The following is a 19,810-nucleotide window of genomic DNA, read 5'->3' on the forward strand; positions in this document are numbered from 1 at the left end:
TCATCTGTCTCTGCTCCGGGCCAGGATGAAACAACCAACTCCGTGACAGTTGTCTGCCACTTTGAATGAGACTTTTTTTTCCCTGAGGGAAAATAGCCCTTTGTGGGACAGGAGTGCAGCGCTGCGGGCTTGAAAGGGCTTATTTCATCTCGGAGGCGTGAATGGCGTTTGCAGTTCATGATCGCAGTGTCAGAGCCAACACGGACCCACTGTCACGGCAGCGGGACGGGGATGAACGTCGCTGCAGACACAAACCGTGGCCGGTGCAATATGCCCAGTAGCAATTGTTATTGGCAGGACGCGACCCTCTTTTTATGTGCAATGGCGTGGGTGACATAAGGAGAAGCAAATGCCCTGCTAACGCTTCCTCCTGATGGTGTAGGGATTCTGCTTTGCCGTGTTTTTTGGACGCTCGACTAAAAACCTGAGCGCCCCCGCAGCGGCTTTCCCATGGCCGTATTTTTGTCCCGGCCGTTTTAACGGCGATGGCAGAGGTCTGGGGGATGAGTGCAGGACTCCGGCAGCACTGCCAGCTAGATTCCTGTTGGAGCAGCCAGATCTATTTCTCCTGCCGCCTCCAGCTGCCGGGCCGAGCGGCCGGGCATTTGCCGAGGGAATTAAAAACAAGCAACCAAAAACCACGAAAAAAAATTAAAGAGAGAGAGAGAGAGAGACAGAGAGAGAGAGAGAGAGAGAGAGAGAAAAATTAAAAAAAAATAAAAAAAGGCGAGGAGAAGAAAAGACGACAGCGAAGCCGGAGCCGGCCCGCCGCTCCCGGCGCCTCTCGGCGCGGCCCGTGCGCCCTCCCCGCTGGCGGAAGCGGCGGCGGGCCCGCCCGGCGGGGCGGCCGCTGCCGGGCCCGGGAAGGGGCGGAGGGCCGGCGGCGGCGGCAGGTGCCGGGCCCGGGAAGGGGCGGAGGGCCGGCGGCGCGGCAGGTGCCGCGGGAGGATGGCGGCGGGCGACCCGGAGCAGGCGCGGTACTGCGGGCGGCTCTCCTACCTGTGCCTCAAGCTCACCCTCATCACCTACTCCACCACGTTCTGGGTGAGCGGCGCTCCGGGCGCGGGGGGCGCGGCTCGCAGCGGCGGTCCCGCCGCCGGGCCCCGCGGGGCTCCGGGTTTAGCAATGGATGGATGTTTCCGCGGCTGAGGTGGCGGCTGTCGCGCCTTTGGTCGCGGGGGCAGCGCCCCGTGCTCGCCGAGGGACTGACAAACTGCTTTCGGCGGATGGGGACTTGCAGGGGTTGGATGTTTGGGCAGGTGAAAATCCTTCGTGTGCGTATTAAAATGCAGCTCTGTCCTGCAGGGGAGGTGGGCAAATAGAGCCTTTGCCCCACAGCGTCACTCCTCGGCGTACTGGGTATGTGCCCTGCCGAGGCTGGGCAGGGTGAGGCTGCCAGGGTTTAGAGTTTGCAGGGGTGGGGCACTTGCTGTCCTCATCCAGGTGTTTGGTAAAACCAAGAGAGAGAGAGTCCCAGCTGATGGGCCCGGACCACTGACTTCTGACACGTGGTAAATCCACACCAGGCACCCCTTGGGCTGGAAGGAGACCCTGAGGCCCTTTGCAAGTGCTCTTTGTAAGCGGCGTGATTTTTAAAGTTGTTTTTTTTCAGGCTCTGGGATAGTGGGAAGATTCTGGCTTTAAGTGGTACTGATGTCAGAGGTGCTCAGGCAGGTTTTTTTTTCTATCTGGCTCTTTCACTTTAAACACTGCTTAAGTTCTAGTTTGGCTGGTCTGTTTTTGTCTGACAGGGTATTTACCAGTTGGGAGCGTAAGGCTTTTTTTGCTTTGCTGTGTGGGAGAAGAGGCTTAGATCCACCAGCTTTGGTAGTGTCAGATTCAGCCCATGATTGAATGAACGAAGATCGACACGCAAAGCGTTCGGATGTAATTCAGGCTTTTTGGGATCTCGACTGTCTTATGTCTTAGCAGACAAACCAACCCTTGGGTTTAGGCTCCTGATGATCCCCGTGTTCCTCCACAGCTATTCTGCAGTCGTGAGTTTCGGAAAAGGGAACATTGCAATTTGTTGCGTTATTTTTCAGACCCCTTTCTTGCAGCGTGTCCTTGGCGAAGGGCCGTGCATGTTGTCTGCTCCGCGTTTTCTGTCAGCAGCCAGGGCCCGTGCTGGTGGGATGTAAATATTCATCTGCTGGCAGAGAAAGACCCCTCCTGAAACCGTCCTCAGAGCGCCTGTGGGAGGACAAAGCCTCTTTCAGGCAGCCTGAGCATTTTATTGACTCTTTGTAGTCGCTCGCTCTGGATTTTCAATGCTCTGCCCTCGTTTATAAGCGAGAGCTTCCATTTGTTGGCCGTGCCAGGGAGATGGTTTGCTCTGGGCGGGGGGAGGATGGGGGCTGTGAGAGGGGGAAGGAAGGTTGGGGAATGGCAGGGAGTTGTTTTGGGAAGGCTGGCGTGGGCAGCATCCTGCTGGCGCTGGGGCTGAGCACGCGCCGAGTTGTGTGAGGCGTGTGGGCTTCGCTCGCGGAATTCTCTTTTATTCCAGCTTAGCGAAGCAGATCTCATCAGCTGTAAATGTCAGTCTCCTGGCTCTCTTTTCAGCACTGTTATTCTTGCTGAGTTTGTTGTTTTGGGTTTTTTTTTGTTTTTTGTTTTTTGTTTTTTTTTTTTCCTTTAATCAGTGTAAGTGGAAGTAAAGCTTGGCTGGGGAGCGTTGGCCTTTATTGACTATTGGGTGGTTTGCGATGTTCTGCTGCTGTTTAGGGCTTTGACCTGCTGGATGCTGAGTTCATTCCATTCCCTCCCTGCTGTTGCAGTTCCTCTGGTACATTACGAGAGATGAAGTCCCAGATTTGAATCTCCAGGACGGCTTTAAACCACCAGAAACAAAATACCAACCTTATCCAAAGCAGAAAGGAAATTAAAGCGTTGCTGGGAGTGTCAGAGGGGATATTTGCTCCAGGCCTTGTGGTCTTCCCCTGTCACCCAGGGCTTTTTAAAAAACTAGCTGTCGCTGTAACTTTTCCAGACGACTCTTCTGCGGGTATATGGGGCTGTAATGTAATTTTCCTGCCCAGCTGAAACGAAATCCAGCATTTTGGATGGAACAGAAGGTGTCTGTTGCATCCAAACACAGAACGTTTGGCACACAGAAGGTGCTGTCACTGAGCTTTATTTAAGAAAAAGAACTGTAAATACAGGGTTAAAGCTTCTGCTTATAAATAAATAAATGCTTCTCCTTTCTCTTGGGAAAGCAGCTTCTGTTTGTGCAAAAGCCCCAGAGAAATCCCCTGGTGTTTGCTGGTGGATGCTCATTTAATGTGAGTCAGGCCGGTTAATTCTTCCTGTGCAGGCAGCTGGAATTGCCAAACTGGGAGCTGTTGTGAAGGATGCAGGATGTAAACAGTCCGTGACGTAAGGGTTGTGTCTCCCACCCCCCTAGGCACGGGAAGGGAGAGCACACATGGGAGAAGAGACTCGGATGTTGGCTCAGCACATCTGCTTGCCATGAGTAAATGCCGCTGTTGGCTTGACCAAACTAAAGGTTTAAAAGATTTTTATGAAATGCTTAAGAAAATAGAAGATAATGAAAAAGCATAAATCTTGGAGGGTGTGGGGTGAAGATGTGTGTGTATGAAGATGCTAGATGTATTTATATATCTTGTTCTTAAAGTAGGCAGTATCTTGTATTTTACTTACGGGCACCTTGTAGTCAAAAACCCCTTGAAATTTAGTGCTTTGATGAGAAAACTATGATTGAGAAAGCAGCATTTCAGTAAAGAGTTCTAGTCTTGAAACAACCCTTCTGAAATTCTGATAATCCCTATCAAGCTTTAATGCCTGTGGTACATGTCCAGTGGTGAGTGTGGGGGTTTTTGGTTTTTGGGGTTTTATTACCTTTTAAACAAGGGATCTACCAGGCTAGAGTTATTGTTGTTTATGCCACACCGGCATTTGCAGGAGAATCTGGTTTTGGGTTACTCTCAATTTGGTCAAATTTTAAGTTGCTTTTTAAATAGCTTCAGTGTATTTACTTTTTATGGGTGAACCCTTCTGGGAATTTTCTCTCTTTAAATGACAAGCTGGTGGCATTCCCTACATATTGTCCTTTGGTGTCATCATTCATTTCCATGGAAAATCAAGAATTTCCACGAAGTTGCTATTTATTTTAAGCTATCCCATATTTTAAAAAGTATTTCAACTGTTTGGCTCATGAGCTTGTAACTCACATCGTGTGTCCCTCTATGCTCTTTGTGTCATATCTAGACTTAAGAAGTGAAATTGAAATTTTAGAAGTACAGTTAAGAAGCATTGGTGTGCAGAGAGCAGACCGGTGTTTCCTGTGGAAATGTCAGGTCAGGAAAGGGGAGTGTTGTTTATCAGATTCCCAAAATGATTGATTTGTGTCTGGTCTCTTCCCTGACAATATGTCTGGCTGTTTGAACCAGCAGCAAAGTTTTTCCACTGGAATTTTTGTAATTACGTATTGTGGGCTATTTTTAATTTTAATTAATTAAGCAGAATTCAAAGTGAATTGCAGCACCATAATTTTAATACTAAATTATTTGACTTAACTAATTATTTTGATTGAAATATCTTTATCTTGTTAAATGAAATATATCCCTTCCTATTTCTCTTGTCAGCTTTATCTGGCAGTTGCTCAAGAAAGTGACATAATTTCAAACTTAGGGTTTTTTTTGTTTTTTTTTTTTTTAGTTTTTAATCTGGTGCCTTTCTCTGGATGGCAGGAGGAGTGGAGGTACAGGAAATATCTGACTGTCTTCCCTGAGCCTAAATACAGTAGGAGTTAATATGAAGGGACAGATAGACTTTGCAAATCAGCTTAGAAAATGTGTTATGTTAGAGGCATATATATATATTTCTATGTATTTATACAGACAGAGAGAAGGACAGACAGACACGCAAAGGAGGGTCATTGCTGCCATTGCTCCTATATGTAATAGATGTGATCTCAGATGGGTAATAAATGACATTTCAGCCATGGATGTATATTTTGGTTAGTTTAACGTCCAGAATGTTAAAACATGATGAAATATATTTTTGAAATGAACAAGTTTCATTTTTTTTCCAACTCAGCTCTTTTTCCATTTCAGTCTTTGAGGGTTTTTAAATTTTTTTTTTTTTTTAATCCAAACTTCTGCTTTGGATGTTTCATTGTTTATAATGAATGCTGAAGTGAGCAGTGACGGGTTCCTGTGTACTCAACCTGTCATCTCTGTGTTTACTGGGAGAAGGAGTAACATCTGTGCTCTTCTCTGTTTCTCTTCCAGGTGATTGGAGCACTTATCCTTGCCGTTGGGATTTATGCAGAAATTGAAAGACAGAAGTACAAAACTTTAGAAAGTGCCTTTCTAGCCCCAGCAATTATTTTAATACTTTTGGGCATTGTAATGTTCCTGGTATCCTTTGTGGGTGTACTGGCTTCTCTAAGAGACAATTTATGCCTTCTGCAAGCAGTAAGTGTTGGAATTTTTATTCCTTTTCCTAAGGCTTGTTACTTTTGCTTTTTACTGCCCTCCGAATTCACATCCAGAACTATGTCTGCACTGAAAAAATATTTTAGTGAAGTTGCTCTTTTAAAGCTTTTAATTAAATCTGAATTTAGTGGCTGTGATCCCTCTGTCAAGAGAGCAGCAGCATTGGGTCTTGCCCATGACAGGACTGGTAAGGGTCTGAGCCCAGGGCTGGGAAAAGGAGGTTCCCAGCAGTTCAGGTGGTGTGGAAAATAACCAGGAATGTGAGTTATTATCAGTCGCTGTGTATCTTGTGCAAACGCAGCTGCTGACGTACCAGTTGACCAGTTGATGCTGGCTGCTGGTTTCAACCCAGAGGAAGAAAGAGAGAAATCTTGGCTCAGGCTGATGTCCAGTGTGGCCAGAGTCTGTCTGTCCTCCTCTGGGAAGTGGAATGTAGAGGGGAAATGGAGAAATGTGTGTTCAAAGTTAGACATGGAGCTCGGGCCTTTGAGAGAAGGCGCCCTGAGAGTGAAATGAAAGGGACAAGGTTTTTTTTCCCCAGCGCCTCTGAAAAGGTGAATTTTAGGGAAATTCCTGGAAGCTGCACATATGACTAATTAAAATAAAGTGTGCAAACTTCGTTTTCACCTGCAGAGAATCAGGCAGAGTTTGGGTAGAAAGGGACCTTTTAAAGGCCACCTAGTCCAACTCCCTTGCAAAGGGGCACCTTCCACTCAGACTAGGTTGCTCAAAACCCAACCCAACCTGGCCTTGTCATGTCAGTTCAGTCTAACAAAATGCTAAATACGTGGTTTGTTATGGAGGGCAAAGCCAGAAATAACCATGGATTTTGAAGTTATACTGGAATTTTACTGAGAGTCCCTCCTTGGGCTTCTTTCCCACTGAGCGTGGTGGTGTGTCAGATGCCAGGAACATTTTCTGTTCCTGTTCTGGTAGCAAACTCAGCTGGGTATTCAACAAAGCAAGTCCCTGATGCCAATTTCCCAGGCTGATTCCAGATTTAGCAGGAGAAAAGATACCTGTCTGGTGAATTCCTGACACTGACGCTGAGCGGACAGAAGTTAAAGTAGCTTTCAGTGGAGGGTATTGGGGATTATTTTCAAACAAGGGATCATAAAACTTCACTTCCGATGAAGTTCACTGTTACGCAGCAGACCTAAATTCTCTTAACACCTGTCTTTTTATGCCTGAAGGGTTGAAAAAACATTTCAAGTACTGGCATGCTGTAGCTCTCTCACAGTGCAATAGATTTCTTCATATTTTTCACATTTTGCGTATGCTTTGATGGGCAGTCAGGGATGCACGTGTGGTTGTGTGTGAGCACGTGTATATACAAAGGCAAATGAATGTGGGAAGTAACACACTAAAAGTTGAAGCCTGGAATTTTGCTTTGATTTATCACTGGCAGCGTAGTTGAAGGTGGTTTGGATTATCTTAAGGTTTGGTGCTTTATCCACTAATTGAAAGGTAACAGGTAAGTACTGGTTTTGTAGGAAGCATAAAAACATCAAGTGTGGTGTGGTTGGTAGCAGTCCATCAATATGCTGCTCTGGGATGCTGTTGTAGAAAGGAGTATCTTGGCAGGATAATTGCATCTCATGTTTTTGAGTCCGTTCAGAGCAGAAAAATAATGTGCTTGCCAATTGGGCAAACCCCAGAGTAATTTAAGTGGGGAAAAAAGGCTTTCTTGTGACATTGGCAGTTTTGTAAGAACAAACCCATAATTTTATATTTTCCTTTAAAATGCCATCCTGAAAGCCAAGTGGTATTGGCAATTGACTGCTAGACTTAAGGGCACTAATTGAACGAGTAATTGGAGTTCTGTCTAATGACTCACTTGCACTTGTTTTGCTGCAGTTCATGTACATCCTTGGTATCTGCTTGCTGATTGAGCTGACAGGTGGAGTGGTGGCCCTGATCTTCAGGAACCAGGTGAGCTCCTTGTTTCAGATTTTGGTATGATTCAGCTCTGCTAAATAACAGCTGTTGTCACCTGAGCACTCATTGGTAGAGGTCTGGAGACAGGTCCAGGCTTTCTGAGGTCTTCAGGGTTCAGCAGTGGTGGGGTTTGCCACCGTTCCAGAGATAGATTACAGGTTTGGAGAAAATCTGGTGACTGCAAATGTGCAATACAGCCAAAATGAGTTTCCAGCTCTTCGTGTATGACAAAATGCTTTCTTCTGTTTCGCCATCTGGGTCTGACTGCAAATTTGGGAAGTTTCCAGATGGATTTGGAGACTGTTGTTTTTTAGTGGCTCAAATGTTTTGCCTCAGTTAGAGGACAGCTCTTCCCTGCCTACATCCTTAAGCAACATAAAAAATTTATATGGGAGACTCCATCATTGACAAGCATGCTGCAACTGTATTCAACCCTTGATTTTTCTGCACAGAAAGCCGCAGACTATTTTTTTCAGTTAGAAATGCTTTAAAACATTATCAGTGGCAAGTGCTACATGTCTGTGCTGCGATTTATGGCAGGACAGCTACCCTTAGAGACAGGTTTCTTCCCTTGTTTTTCAAGGTTAGTGGAGAAGTTTGGATCAGAAGGGGAGAACATGGAAGTATTTATGGAAACTTAGGGTAGTAGCCCCTATTTAAGTCCTGTTTGTTTTGCATGTCATGCGCATTTTTCCCGTTTCTTTCTCTCCTTTCTTTTCAAATCTGTAAAGTCTAAATGAGGTTCTTGACCAGCTAGGAGGGACCTGTAATATTTCTCATCACTGATGTGATAATCCTTTTTGTTCTGGTGAGTTTGGAAGTGCTGCAGTTAGTAATGCTGAGAAGATGAGTGGGTGTATTTCAGGTTTTCTGACTTGTAAGGCTTTAACTTTGTCCATTCCAGCAGCTGTATTGAAAGGAAAGTTGTTACATTCTGGTTGTGATTAGTCCCTGGTTTTGATGTGCTGAGATTGTGCTGGATCTTGAAAACTAAACACTTTTTTTTTCTTTTCTCTCATCTTCTGAACTTTAAAAACACTTCAATGATTTAATTTCTAATATGCTGTGCTGAGGAGATACCACTTTATATCTGCCATTGCCTCACTGCCATATTTCTCAAAACAACCACTGTAAAGCATACAGATACACCTTTTATTCCACTACATGTGGAATAAAGCTCTCTATCTGGCAATTATGGACTCTTTGGAAAAACAAAATAGTGGAAAATTCTTGGAAAATAAAATTCACAGACGGTGGTGACACAGTCAAGTCTTAGTGCTCAGGGCATGGTGCAGACCACGGTGCCAAGGTCCACCACTCAAACCCACTGCTCTGGCATCCAGAAGATGATCAGGGTCCCCAGTGACAGGAATCCTGCCTGGGGATAACAGGACCATCTCTGGGAGATGCTTGGAGAGTTCCAGCAGTGAGAGGTGTTGCACTTCCCAGCGCACACCCAACAGTGAGGCTGCTTCCGTAGAGGAGAGCAGATGGTTGGTCCTTGCAGGGCTGTGCTAAAATTTGTTTTTAATGAGAGTTTTGCTTTTTCTCTAAAAAAAAAAAGAAAAGAAAAAGCATTTTCTTTTGTGCTCATCAGTTACGCTTGTCACTTTAACCTGTTCTTCTAATTCTGTTCAAGCCTATGTGCCCATTGTGCAACCCATGAATCTTGTTTTCCTTTCACTTTCTAGACAATCAAATTTTTGAATGATAACATTAGAAGAGGAATTGAGAATTACTATGATGACTTAGACTTCAAGAACATCATGGATTCTGTTCAAAAGCAGGTTTGTTGGGGTTTTTCCCCCCCTTCGACTAACTCAGCAACAGCTTTGAGTTTTTCCGGTGATGTGACAATCAAGTTGCTATGGATGAGGGGGATGAGATCTCATGTGTCCTCTCTTACGGTGTTCCTGCTGAGGTCAGGGCTCATCCAGCGTTCCAGCTGGCATTTAAAACCCTCTTACATCACTGCAAAAAGAGAGGGCCAAAATGCAGCTTTGCCTTGGCAGGTGCAGTTGAAATGATCCTACAAACCTGTAGGTTTAGAGTGGCCCCACAGCTGGATTCAGACGAATTCAGCCTAAACTCCCCCCATGGCCTTGCACTCAACATTTCTGCTGGCTGGTCCAGAGATTGAGAAGCATCTTGTTAACAGGAGGCATTGGATAAAGAGAAATGAGGTGGCATTTAGGCTGCTACAACCTGGGCCGTTGTGTGGCTGCTCCAGGGCATGCACAGAGCTCTTTAACAAGGTAGTTATTGGAAGGAAATACCAGTGGGAGAGTATCTACCTGTAATTAAAATTCAAAAACTGTGGTGAGCCCAGCTGAGCATTACTTAATGGCACATGGCATTGACTCACAGTCTTTTTTTTTTTTTTAATAAGGCTGATCTGTCCAAGTGTTTATTGGGTTATTGAAGAGTTCTGCCATGCGGTTCAGAGACTGTAGAAGAAGCAAAAAGTGCTTAGAAATGTGATGTCATGGCCCATGTGATGTCTGTGACCATGCCAAGTAATGGTTATTAAAAAAAATTGGCTTAGGAAGTGATACATGTATTCTAGGACATCGTTATGGAGATGGCAGTCAGCTTTAAAAAACAAAGTTAGCATGGAAAGTCTGTCAGAAGCAGACCATCCTGAGGAAATTTTGTCATTAGACTTCATAATGCTTTAAAGTTTCCATGCGCTGCCCAAAATTTTGGATACGTACGCTTTAGTGATTAAATGAACTTCTCCTTTTCCCTTCGTTTAAATTATAACATGAATATTTATATTAAGTCAGTGTAAACTTACAGTATTTGTTTGCCAGCTTTCAGTCCTTCTAAATTGCACCCACAGTGTTTTGGTGAGATTAATTGATGCCTTAGAGCAACACTTTTGTCTTTTAGATCCAGTTGGGATGGCAGTTGTAATCATTAAAATAACTGCAGAGGTAAATTACAGGTCAAGATAGAGTCAATGTAAAAACACTGGTTAATGATGTCCAGAGCTGGAAGGATAATTTTTCAACTCAGAAAAGATGGGAGGTGGAGCATAGCACCAAGTACTTTGCTCTGGCACCCTGGTTCAATGAGTGACAGAGGAATGTTACCTGTATCTTTAATTAGTTTAAACTGTACTTGCCATTTACATTCATACATGCCTTGCTGATGAAATGACAGATTTTTTCGGTAGCTCAGGGCTTTTAAAATTGTTTTATTCTTACTTTGTATTCTTCTTGTTCAAAGAGTTTAAGGTACAATGTTTTTTTTTTTTTCCTTTTCCTTTTGGAATCATAGAACCGTTTAGGTTAGAGAGGACCTTTAAGATCATTGAGTTTTCTGGATTTTTTTTTTTTTTTCCTCTCCAGTTTAAGTGCTGTGGTGGGGAAGACTATAGAGATTGGTCCCAAAATGTGTACCACAACTGTGCAGCTCCAGGACCACTGGCTTGTGGGGTGCCCTACACTTGCTGCATCAGAAATAAGGTAAGTCTGGCATCTCAGCATCCCTGGCTGGTGTTTACTTAAAAAGGTACATGACTTTAGGAAGTCTGGGTAAGAAGCAAAGGAAAATGTGTCCTTTCCTCCCCCAGTGGATCTTGAGTCTTGACAGCTTGGAAGGGAGAAAGTAATGGATTAGATGTATTGGCTATGGTGCATTTATTTTACTGACCCACTTCCCAGCCCCAGAAGGGATGCTGGGAGCTCCAGTAATCTCACGGCTTGCCTCAACCAGAGCTGCTTAAAATTCAGTTTTGCTAGTGTTTTCCCCAGGGTCTGCTGCACCAGCTTTGCCAGGAAGCCTGGGACCTGGTGGCTTCCGTGGCTGGGGGTCAGAGGGATGTGCTCCAGCTGCTGTGTGAATTAAAAACCAAATACAATGACCTTGTCATCTCCAGAATAATCCAAAAATGTGGGCAACTGACCTCAGGGTCAGGCCATGCTTGTGGGCACAGGTCTGCCCCAGCCTATCCTTGAAAACTAAAATCCTGGAAGGACTGAAGTCTGAACCAGTTTCTCGGCCTGTGATGAACTGGTGCTACCTGGTGCTGACAGCAGGCATTGATTTTCATGCAAATGTGTTTAATTAATTCTGTAATTCACTGCTCTTCATTTGAGGGACACATGTAATGCTGAATTTGATAAAGAACTATTCCTCAACTACTCCCGTACAGGCAGTCCCTGCCTCGCTGGGTTTTGGTCTCTAGTCTGAACACAAGACAGAGAAATTGGGTGTGTGTAAGAGCAGAGCTCAGGGTGGATATCCTGCTGCTGCCTGGTTTAGGCTGCCCTTTAACATCTGCCTTGAGCATGGCTGTTTAATTAAAGGACAGGAAAAATAGACACAATGGTTGTGTCAGTAGTCCTGCTAGGTGTTGCTGAGAAATGTGTATCATAGCAAGGTGTTTATTACGTGTGCTCACACTTTTTTGGTGTGTGGGAATGGGCCTGTTTAAACCTGTGATGAGCTTTGGTTTATTCTCAGAAACCAAAGCTGAACAGTTATGCTTTGAGTCCTCCGTGTGTGAGAGAAAGAATCTGCAGCTGGATGGAGGAGAACAACTCAGGATTTTGCCTTCAGGAAAGGGAAAGCACTGAAATAAAAACTTCTCCAGGGAAGAACCAGGCGTATATTCTCCATTACGCTTCACTGACAGCTGGGGGGAGAGTGATTAGGCTGCTTGTAGCCCATTAAGTGTTAAGCTCAGGGAGGTTAATTGAAAGGCAGGGAAAAGCCCCAAAGGGAAGTGTGGTTCCTCCAGGTGCTGCAGCAGGGGAGGGCTCGTGGCCCTTCAGCGGGGAGATGCTGTTGCTGTGCTCTGTGTAGTCCAAGCACTGTAACACCAGCACCAGGACTGTGCATGGCTGCCTCGGGAAAGAAACAACCAGAAAATGCATCAGTCTTGTGTGTTTGACAAATCCTTCCAAATACAGGCTGGTTTCTGTTCTGGAAAGCTGCAGATATGGTTTGTGATTACTCATTGCCTTTGTGGTCATGGAAAACTCCCGCTAATGTTGGTGCCTGGATTCTGATCCTCTGTAAAAGCCTTCTGCTAACACCAGCCAGCTCATACTGGGGGGGCTCCAAAGGAACTATGTTTAAGTCGAATTATTTATTAGAGACTTACACTAGTGTAGCAGATAGAAATTAGTCCCAAATGCCTTTAATCCTCTGTTTCCAATGCGTTTATCTCCCCTGCATTCATTTGTTTATGCCATGATGTCCCGTCAGCAAATTCTGTGTTTAAAGTTAAATGAGGCGACTGCCGTCCTCGTGGTCACGTATTTTGGGAGTGGGGTCAGTCAGTTTGGGGACATGAAATCACTCACAGCCAGCACAACACACTGGTGCCTAATAATGATTTTGACTTCCAAGTGTGTTTACTACCTGTGGATAGCGGGTGGGTACCCCACACCGTTTCCCAACACCCTTGTGGAACAGTCTGAGCTTTTCCTTCGAGGAATGTGTGTGTCAGACAGTTGTGCATTCAAGGTGAGAGCCCAGCTTTTGGATGGACTTAAAAAGCTTCTCTTTTTCTTCCATGTCTTTGGCTTTGTTCACTGCTTCCTTTGATGCCAGGGGGTTTTTACATTGGATGATTTTTAAGTGAAGGACAGTATTTTCAGGTTGGCTTTTCCAGGCTTTCGAGGTGGAACCTTGGCACCCGCAGAAGGCATGACATGGCTACAGAAAATGCCTTAATAATCTGTGGTGAATGCAAGCACTTAGTCTCTCTTAAATATATGGGGTTTATATTCATGTATATAATGATATTTATTGTATGAATATTCTGATGAATTTAGTCTTGCAACAAGCATTCGTAGTATTGGAAGTTATTTGAAACTGAAGATATTTCTGAGCTTAAATCTGTCATCATCTTGGCATGAAGGCCGTGTTAACCCCTGGTTTTAGTAATAAGGTGTGTTAAATTATTAAGGCTTTAAAAGGAAATCCAGCTGTCCATTCTGTGGATGCAGCTGTGTCACACAGCTCGTGTTGGTTGCTGGTGCCACCCTGGTTTTGTTGGGTAGAAATGGTTCAAGTAACTTATGACACACTGACAATACTCATTCCTCTAAAATCACATAGAGTTCTAACTAAATCTGACACCGGGGAAGATTTACAGAATTCACAGAATCTGAAAAACTGGTGTTGGACTGGGAAATAACCCTGTCATTGCTTCTATATGAGCTGGGTGAACACAGAGTAAAAATAATATTTTTGTGATTTTAGTTTCCTGCTGCAGTTCATTTTTGTTGTTTTCTTTTCAGACAGACATTATCAACACCATGTGTGGATACAAAACCATTGACCAAGAGGTAACACAGCCAGTGCCCACCCTGTCATGGCAGAGGGTGCTGCTTCTCTGCATTTTTTTTTTTTTAATCTGTTATAGAAGTGTTTTCTGTGTGCTTTAATCTGCCAGGCAGTTAAATCGGCAATTAAAATGGTTCGTTTTTTCCTGGAATAATTTCCATATATGAGAAAAAACTAATTTTGTTTGATGTCTGTGTCTTCCCCTCTTCGCGTTTTCAATGATTCCTTGTTTGTTGACAACTTCCCCAAGCTAATTGCACCATTAATGCACAAAGCTGCTTTCAAGATTCAAAGCAGTGACTTGAGTTGGGGGAAAGCTTTTAGTACTTAAAAGTCAAACTTTCTCACTGAGTAGCGGTGGCATTGATAAAAGCCAACTGAGCTGTTTCTCAGTATTTCATATCCCAGGAGTGTGTGTTTTATTTTCAAGCCTGTGATAGTATTCCTGGAAGAGCAGTGGGACTTCCCTGGTGGTGTTGGCCGCCTTCTCCTCCCTCCAGGAGTGGAATGGGGCGTCCTCCTTCAGCTTTCCCTTTCGGGAACAGCCCCTGTGACTCCAGAGGAGAGACTGCCGGCTCAAGGCAGTAACTGCAGAGAGATTAAGGAGGGAAATCGGTAATTGGATTTCCTGAGTTCTCTGCTCCTGGCTTTGGAGCGCTGGGGCGAAGCAGGGTCGGGGGGCTGGTCTGAAAAAGCTCCTCTCCCCAGCTCATTTGAGGCACTTGGAGCACAATGCCAGCCTCGGTTGTTGGTTTTTGGGATTACCGGTTATCTTTAAATACAACTTGTCTTCCTTTACATTCATTGATTTGTGGCTTAATCACCTGAACGCTCCAGCCGGGCTCTAACACGGAGCACTTCAGCATATGCTTAACTTCACCCCATTCATCTGCTTAGGACCCTCTGCAGCCTCAAGTGCTTTCTATATTATAGGTTAGGGGTCACGGAGCACCACAGCTTGCAGGACTGAATCCAGAATCCTCTTGTTCCGTTCTCTTTAGGGTCTTTTTGCAAAGCACTTGGTCCACAATTCATATTTTTCCGCTGCTGTATTTTCAACTTGGAAGCGGAGATGAAAGTTAAAGAGAGGCTGCTCTGCTTTCCAAGTGGTCTTAAATGAGAATTGGGTACATTTCTTGTTGAAAAATAGCTGCAACAAACAGGCAATGAAATAACTTACTCAGGTGTAGAATAACTTCTGAAAAATAATTTGTTAAGGTGTGGAGCAGCTTAACAGCAGAAGGAAGAGTTATCGATGAGGTCTTTGTTAAACTCAGTGGGTTTAAAGAGGTGGGAAGGCAAACCAAATCTGCCTCCCTGAGTTACGAGTTGCCACGTGTATCACACACCATGGAACTGCCTGCTGAACCCTTACTCTGATATTTTGCAGCGCTTGAGCATTCAGCATGTCATCTACGTCCGAGGGTGCACGAATGCTGTGCTCATTTGGTTTTTGGACAACTACAGCATCATGGCTGGTGTGCTGCTGGGCATATTGCTGCCCCAGGTAAGAGAGGGCCACTGTGTGAAATGTGAGAGGGAGCATCTGATCTGCTGCTGTGTGAAACCTCATTTGACTGTAATCGTAATTTCCTTTTATAAATAAGCTGAGGTGGCATTCTGGTAATTTAGTAGCATCACTGTGATATGTTGCAGGGTTTGGTGAGATAATTTGCTTTTGCTTGGGGTTGTGTTGGGGTTTTTTTGTTTGTTTTTTGGTTTTTTTGGGGTTTTTTTTTGTTGGTTTTTTTTTTGTTGTTTTTTTTTTTGAGTCCTCCTCTAGCTGTGACAACTTTCTCATGCTCCAGCGAGATAAGCTGCATGTGCTGTCTGACTGGGGCTTCTCTTCCTCTGGCAGTTCCTGGGGGTGCTGCTGTCCCTGCTCTATGTCACCCGGGTGGAGGACATCATCACGGAGCACAAGCTGACCGAGAGCTTCTTCGGGGACACACGCCACAGAGCTGCCCCCGAGTCCGCTGGAGCCGGCTGCTGCATGTGTTACCCGGGGTGACTTGGAGAGCCCAAAAGGCAGTGAAACCAGGCAAACCCAGCAGCTCTGGGCCGTGCTGGCTGCTCCAGACTGTGGGGGTGGTGAAGCAGCCAGCAGCCGGTGCTGGGTGCGATCAGGACACAGCGGAGGGGCCCCGCGCTGCCGGCAGGACTGCCGGAGGGTTGGATCATTAAATCTCCTTCTGAGTGATTGCCGAGTGATAACCCGGCCAGAAAAAAAAAAAAAAAAAAAACAACAAAAAAAAAACCAGAGAAGATTTGAAAGTCGATTTCTAGGAAGTGTCTTTGCGTCTTGGGGTGTTGTATTTAAGTGTTTGTCCTTTCCCAAGTTTATTTTCTAATTCCATACAGAGAGATTTCTTACTGATCGACATGGTGAATATTAAACGTGTGTTTAATAATGGGGTTTTATGCTAATGACGGTGAATTTACTGACAATAATGGATGTGATGCTGATCGCTTTCATTGCTCAGTCTTCTGTGCCTTTTAATAATGGGGCAAATGCCAATGTCAAATCAGTCAGGTAATGCTTGATCTATTTTTTAATGTAGTTTATTGCTGTCTGGCTTTTGTATAAACTTACAGGATGTTTGAGTCTTGGATGTACTGTATTTTTCCCCTTTAGTAAATTAACTATGTGATTTATTACTTCATATTTTTGGAGTTCTGTATGTCAAGATATTTCTAAAATCTACTGTTGAAATAAAAACAATGAGTCGTTTTTCTTAAAAAAAAAAAAAAAAAGCATACGAGTTTTGTTTAAAATGATGTTTGTTTTCTTATGTAAGTTAAGCCTGCCCCTCAAACACTGAATCAAAAGGCAGAAATAGCAGGAGCTGTGATTCTGGCTTGGGTGCTGCCTGCCTGGGGTTTTGGAGAGTCACTGAACATCTGTGCCTTCCCTTGCTTCTCCACCAAGAGCTGTGGGCTTTTTGTTGGTGTTCCTTTGTCCTGAGCATTTCTCTGCAGTCTCTCCAGCCCCGGCCAGGCCTGCAGGCAAAATGCAAAACCTAATTATCATAATATTTCAATTAAACCAAAGTCAGGATGAGAATAAAGCAGGTTTATATCCTGAATGTAAATCTCTGCTTTTCCGAACGCTCCACTAAGAAACACAGGGCAACATCTTATTATTTTTCTCTCCTTGCTGCTTTTTGTAGTTGTGTTTTTAAAAAGTTTTCTTGTCCTGGACATTTTTTTTTCTGCTTTCTTCAAAACTCAGCATTTGCTGCTTAACTCTCTGGCTTCACCAAGAATTTCTGGGCAAACTTCATGTATTTCCAGAAGCCAGAAGAGAACTCATCCAGTTCTTTGGAGTTCCTGATGGTTTCTAGGGAGGGAGGGAGCAGTGCGAGGTCCTTTCCTACACAGCATGCTCTAGTGTTGGGCTCTGCACACAGCTACTTTAATTGCTCCTTGTCACCCAAATTTTTCCTGGTCTCTGTCTTGAATAATGTGTTCTGGCAAGTTAAGAAGCAAGATGTGTTTTAAGGGTGGATTTGCATAGAAAGAGGAAGGAGGAGCAGTTTGGGAGGACAGAGCTGACTGCTGGGGAAGGAGAGGAAAATTTAAGCTGAAGTTTTTTAGCAGAGACTGGGCTGGGAAGGTGGGAATGCTGCCTTGGGAAGGCTGACCTGACACAGAGACTGAACAGAGCTAGTGACAATAAAGTAGGTATTTATTGAAAGGCCTCCAGGATCCACCTTGGGCAGGACAGGGCCTGACCAGGGCTACACCCAGGGTGGACTAAGAATGGTCACAAAATGGATGACCAGTAATGAAGTCATAGATTTTTATAAGTTTGGGTCCATTTAGATATTGGGGTTTAATTGTCCAATTACATCTTCAGGTTGTGAGGTCCCATCCTTGTTGTTGCTCCCTTCAGCCCACAGTTGTTTACGCTTTTGAGCCTGAAAGTTGTCCTTGGTCTTCAGCAGGAAAAGGATTTTTGTCTCCCTACTCTGTGAAGAGAGCTCACCAGCACTGAATATGAGGCTCAGAACTGCACCCCTACGCAGCACAGAATCTGAAAACCATGAATGCTAAAACTTAAGGCATTAGGAATGACCAAGATAGTTTTCTCTTTTGACGAGAAAAGTAATTTCTTTTTTTCTAATAGTGTTTTGTAAATGTGGGGGTGGTGTGAACTATGAGCCCAGAAACCAGGAGGTGGCAGAAGCGTGGTTAAACTTTGGGTGGTTTAAATGAAATGGGGAGAGCATTTGGCATACAAGAGAGCAATTATCCCTTAAAAAGAAAATTTGTAGGCTGTACTGAATTTTCAGCCATCCCTGGTGTTGTTCACAGTGTTTGGGTGGGAGTGATGTCAACTTGACAATCACAAAGTAAACCCGGTGTGATTTCGTTTAATAAACGATTGATTCAAAAACTATCGACCCTTCCCATTCCCTGGGACCTGAGGAAATTTACTCTTGGCTTCACAGGCCGTGGTGACTGGAGGGAGGAGGGATGATGCCTATTGGGAGGTGGCTGGAGGAGAGAGATGCAGCAATTCTTTGCTCAGCTGCCTTCTCCAGAGAGCTGATGAGAAAATTATCTTCAGATGGGTGAGGAATGCTGATGTAATTTAATCCCTGTCCTCCTGGCAGCAGCAACAGCCACAGCTGGACTGCTCCTCACAGATGCATCCTTAACCTGATTTAAGAAAATGCTCCTTGGCTGCTCCTTAAAAGATGGAGACAACTTCACAAAATCCCAGAACTACGGATTATTCTGTGTGTGCAATTTTAAAGCGCTCTGACGACTGAGCTGCCAGTGGTTCCTGCCCCACGTGTTCCTGCTTTCCATCACCATTCAGAAAAAGAGATTTACCTCTCTGTTTCATGAGGCCACAGAGGTGCAGACTTGGCACAGCACTTGGGCGATGCACTGGTGAGCTGGAGCTGGAGCATCGTGCACAGTATCTGCTGTATATGCTGCCACTGAGACTAGATAAAAATCTTTAATTAGCGCCGATCCAGAGGAGAGACGCTGAGCAGATCTCCCTCTGGTGGTATGGATATGCCACTAATTACATCTCTGCTCGCTGGGAATTAAATCTCTGCGTCCATGCAGCACCAGGGTTTCTTCAGTGGCCCTTTTTCCTGCTCTGCTTCAAGAAGCTTCCAAGGAAATCCCTCAAGAGCGCCGTACCTCTGCAGGGGTTATCACCTGTTCATGAGGCAGGGAGGGACACTCAAGAAATGAAGTTGCAGCTGCTGCCTACAACTTCACATTCATTCCTCGGAGGTGGGATGAACTGCTTTGCCCCGATGGGGAAAAATAGCAGTGTTTAAGATGTAAAAACTATTTAGCTAAAAGTTGTTTTATAGATTTGTGTTCCTAAAGCTCTTTTCTTCACTAGGACTTCCCAGCATTCACGACTTTTCGTCACCAGCTGATTATTCAAAGGTTCTTGTGTGGGTTCAGGAATTGATTTTTGGTAAGAAATAATGCGCAGAGGGCAGCTGCTCCCACTTTCCAGGATTCTGTGGGCTATGCTGGGCCAGGGAGATCACCTCGACCACAGGAACACCAGTGGCATGGAAGCTGCTTTGGGTTTGCATCCTCATTTCATGTCTGTGCCTTCTGGGGGAGGGGGGAGAGGGCAGCATCTTCATTGGTGGTGGGAGGGCAGTGCTGCTTATTTGTCTTGTCAAAATTACATTAAGTGCATTGTGCTGCTTAAAACCGACACAACTGCATCTGTTTGGGCACTTGGGATGAAAGTACTGCTTGGGTTTGGATTCAGTTCCTGGCCTCATCCATCTCTGCCAGCGCCAAGGGATAAAATTTTGCCCTGCAGCAGTGCCCAGAGCCGTCGAAAAAGGCAGCTGTTAAATGCCCTCAGGAAAGTGGGAGTCCCGTGGGTTTCCAGTGTCCTCCTTTGAGAGAGGTGGGTTTTGGTTTTGTGGGTTTTTTTGTTTGTTTGTTTGGTTGGTTGGTTTTTTTTTTCCTCCTGTGGGAAGTTTTGTCCTTAATGAAGAGCTGGAAGCTGCTGTCCTGGAAAGGAGAAGAGAGGAGCTGCCTGGGATGCGCACACCAGGACAAAGCCACCTCATCCTTCTGGGCACTGGGTGGTGGTTTGCTGGTCATCAGAG

The 19,810-nt window shown here is 44.9% G+C and overlaps 1 protein-coding gene across 1 annotated transcript; it reads left to right on the forward strand.

The window, feature by feature from the left end:
- Positions 1-948: 948 nt before the first annotated feature.
- On the forward strand, positions 949-15,947 carry TSPAN15 (tetraspanin 15). Its single transcript, XM_066324352.1, has 8 exons — positions 949-1,044; positions 5,253-5,438; positions 7,317-7,391; positions 9,089-9,184; positions 10,751-10,867; positions 13,655-13,702; positions 15,091-15,207; positions 15,559-15,947. The coding sequence occupies exons 1-8, from the start codon at positions 949-951 to the stop codon at positions 15,709-15,711; spliced, it is 888 nt and encodes a 295-aa protein (XP_066180449.1). The 3' UTR covers positions 15,712-15,947.
- The last annotated feature ends 3,863 nt before the right edge of the window (positions 15,948-19,810 follow it).

This window comes from Sylvia atricapilla, chromosome 8 (genome assembly GCF_009819655.1).
Source record: "Sylvia atricapilla isolate bSylAtr1 chromosome 8, bSylAtr1.pri, whole genome shotgun sequence".
NCBI classification, from domain to species: Eukaryota; Metazoa; Chordata; class Aves; order Passeriformes; family Sylviidae; genus Sylvia; species Sylvia atricapilla.

Bases quoted from the DNA above. Each gene is read 5' to 3' on its own strand.
- TSPAN15 (XM_066324352.1), top strand. From the start codon at position 949: ATGGCGGCGGGCGACCCGGAGCAGGCGCGGTACTGCGGGCGGCTCTCC. The intron at 1,045-5,252 runs GTGAGCGGCGCT...TTTCTCTTCCAG, and splicing joins CCTACTCCACCACGTTCTGG to GTGATTGGAGCACTTATCCT. The intron at 15,208-15,558 runs GTAAGAGAGGGC...TTCCTCTGGCAG, and splicing joins TGGGCATATTGCTGCCCCAG to TTCCTGGGGGTGCTGCTGTC.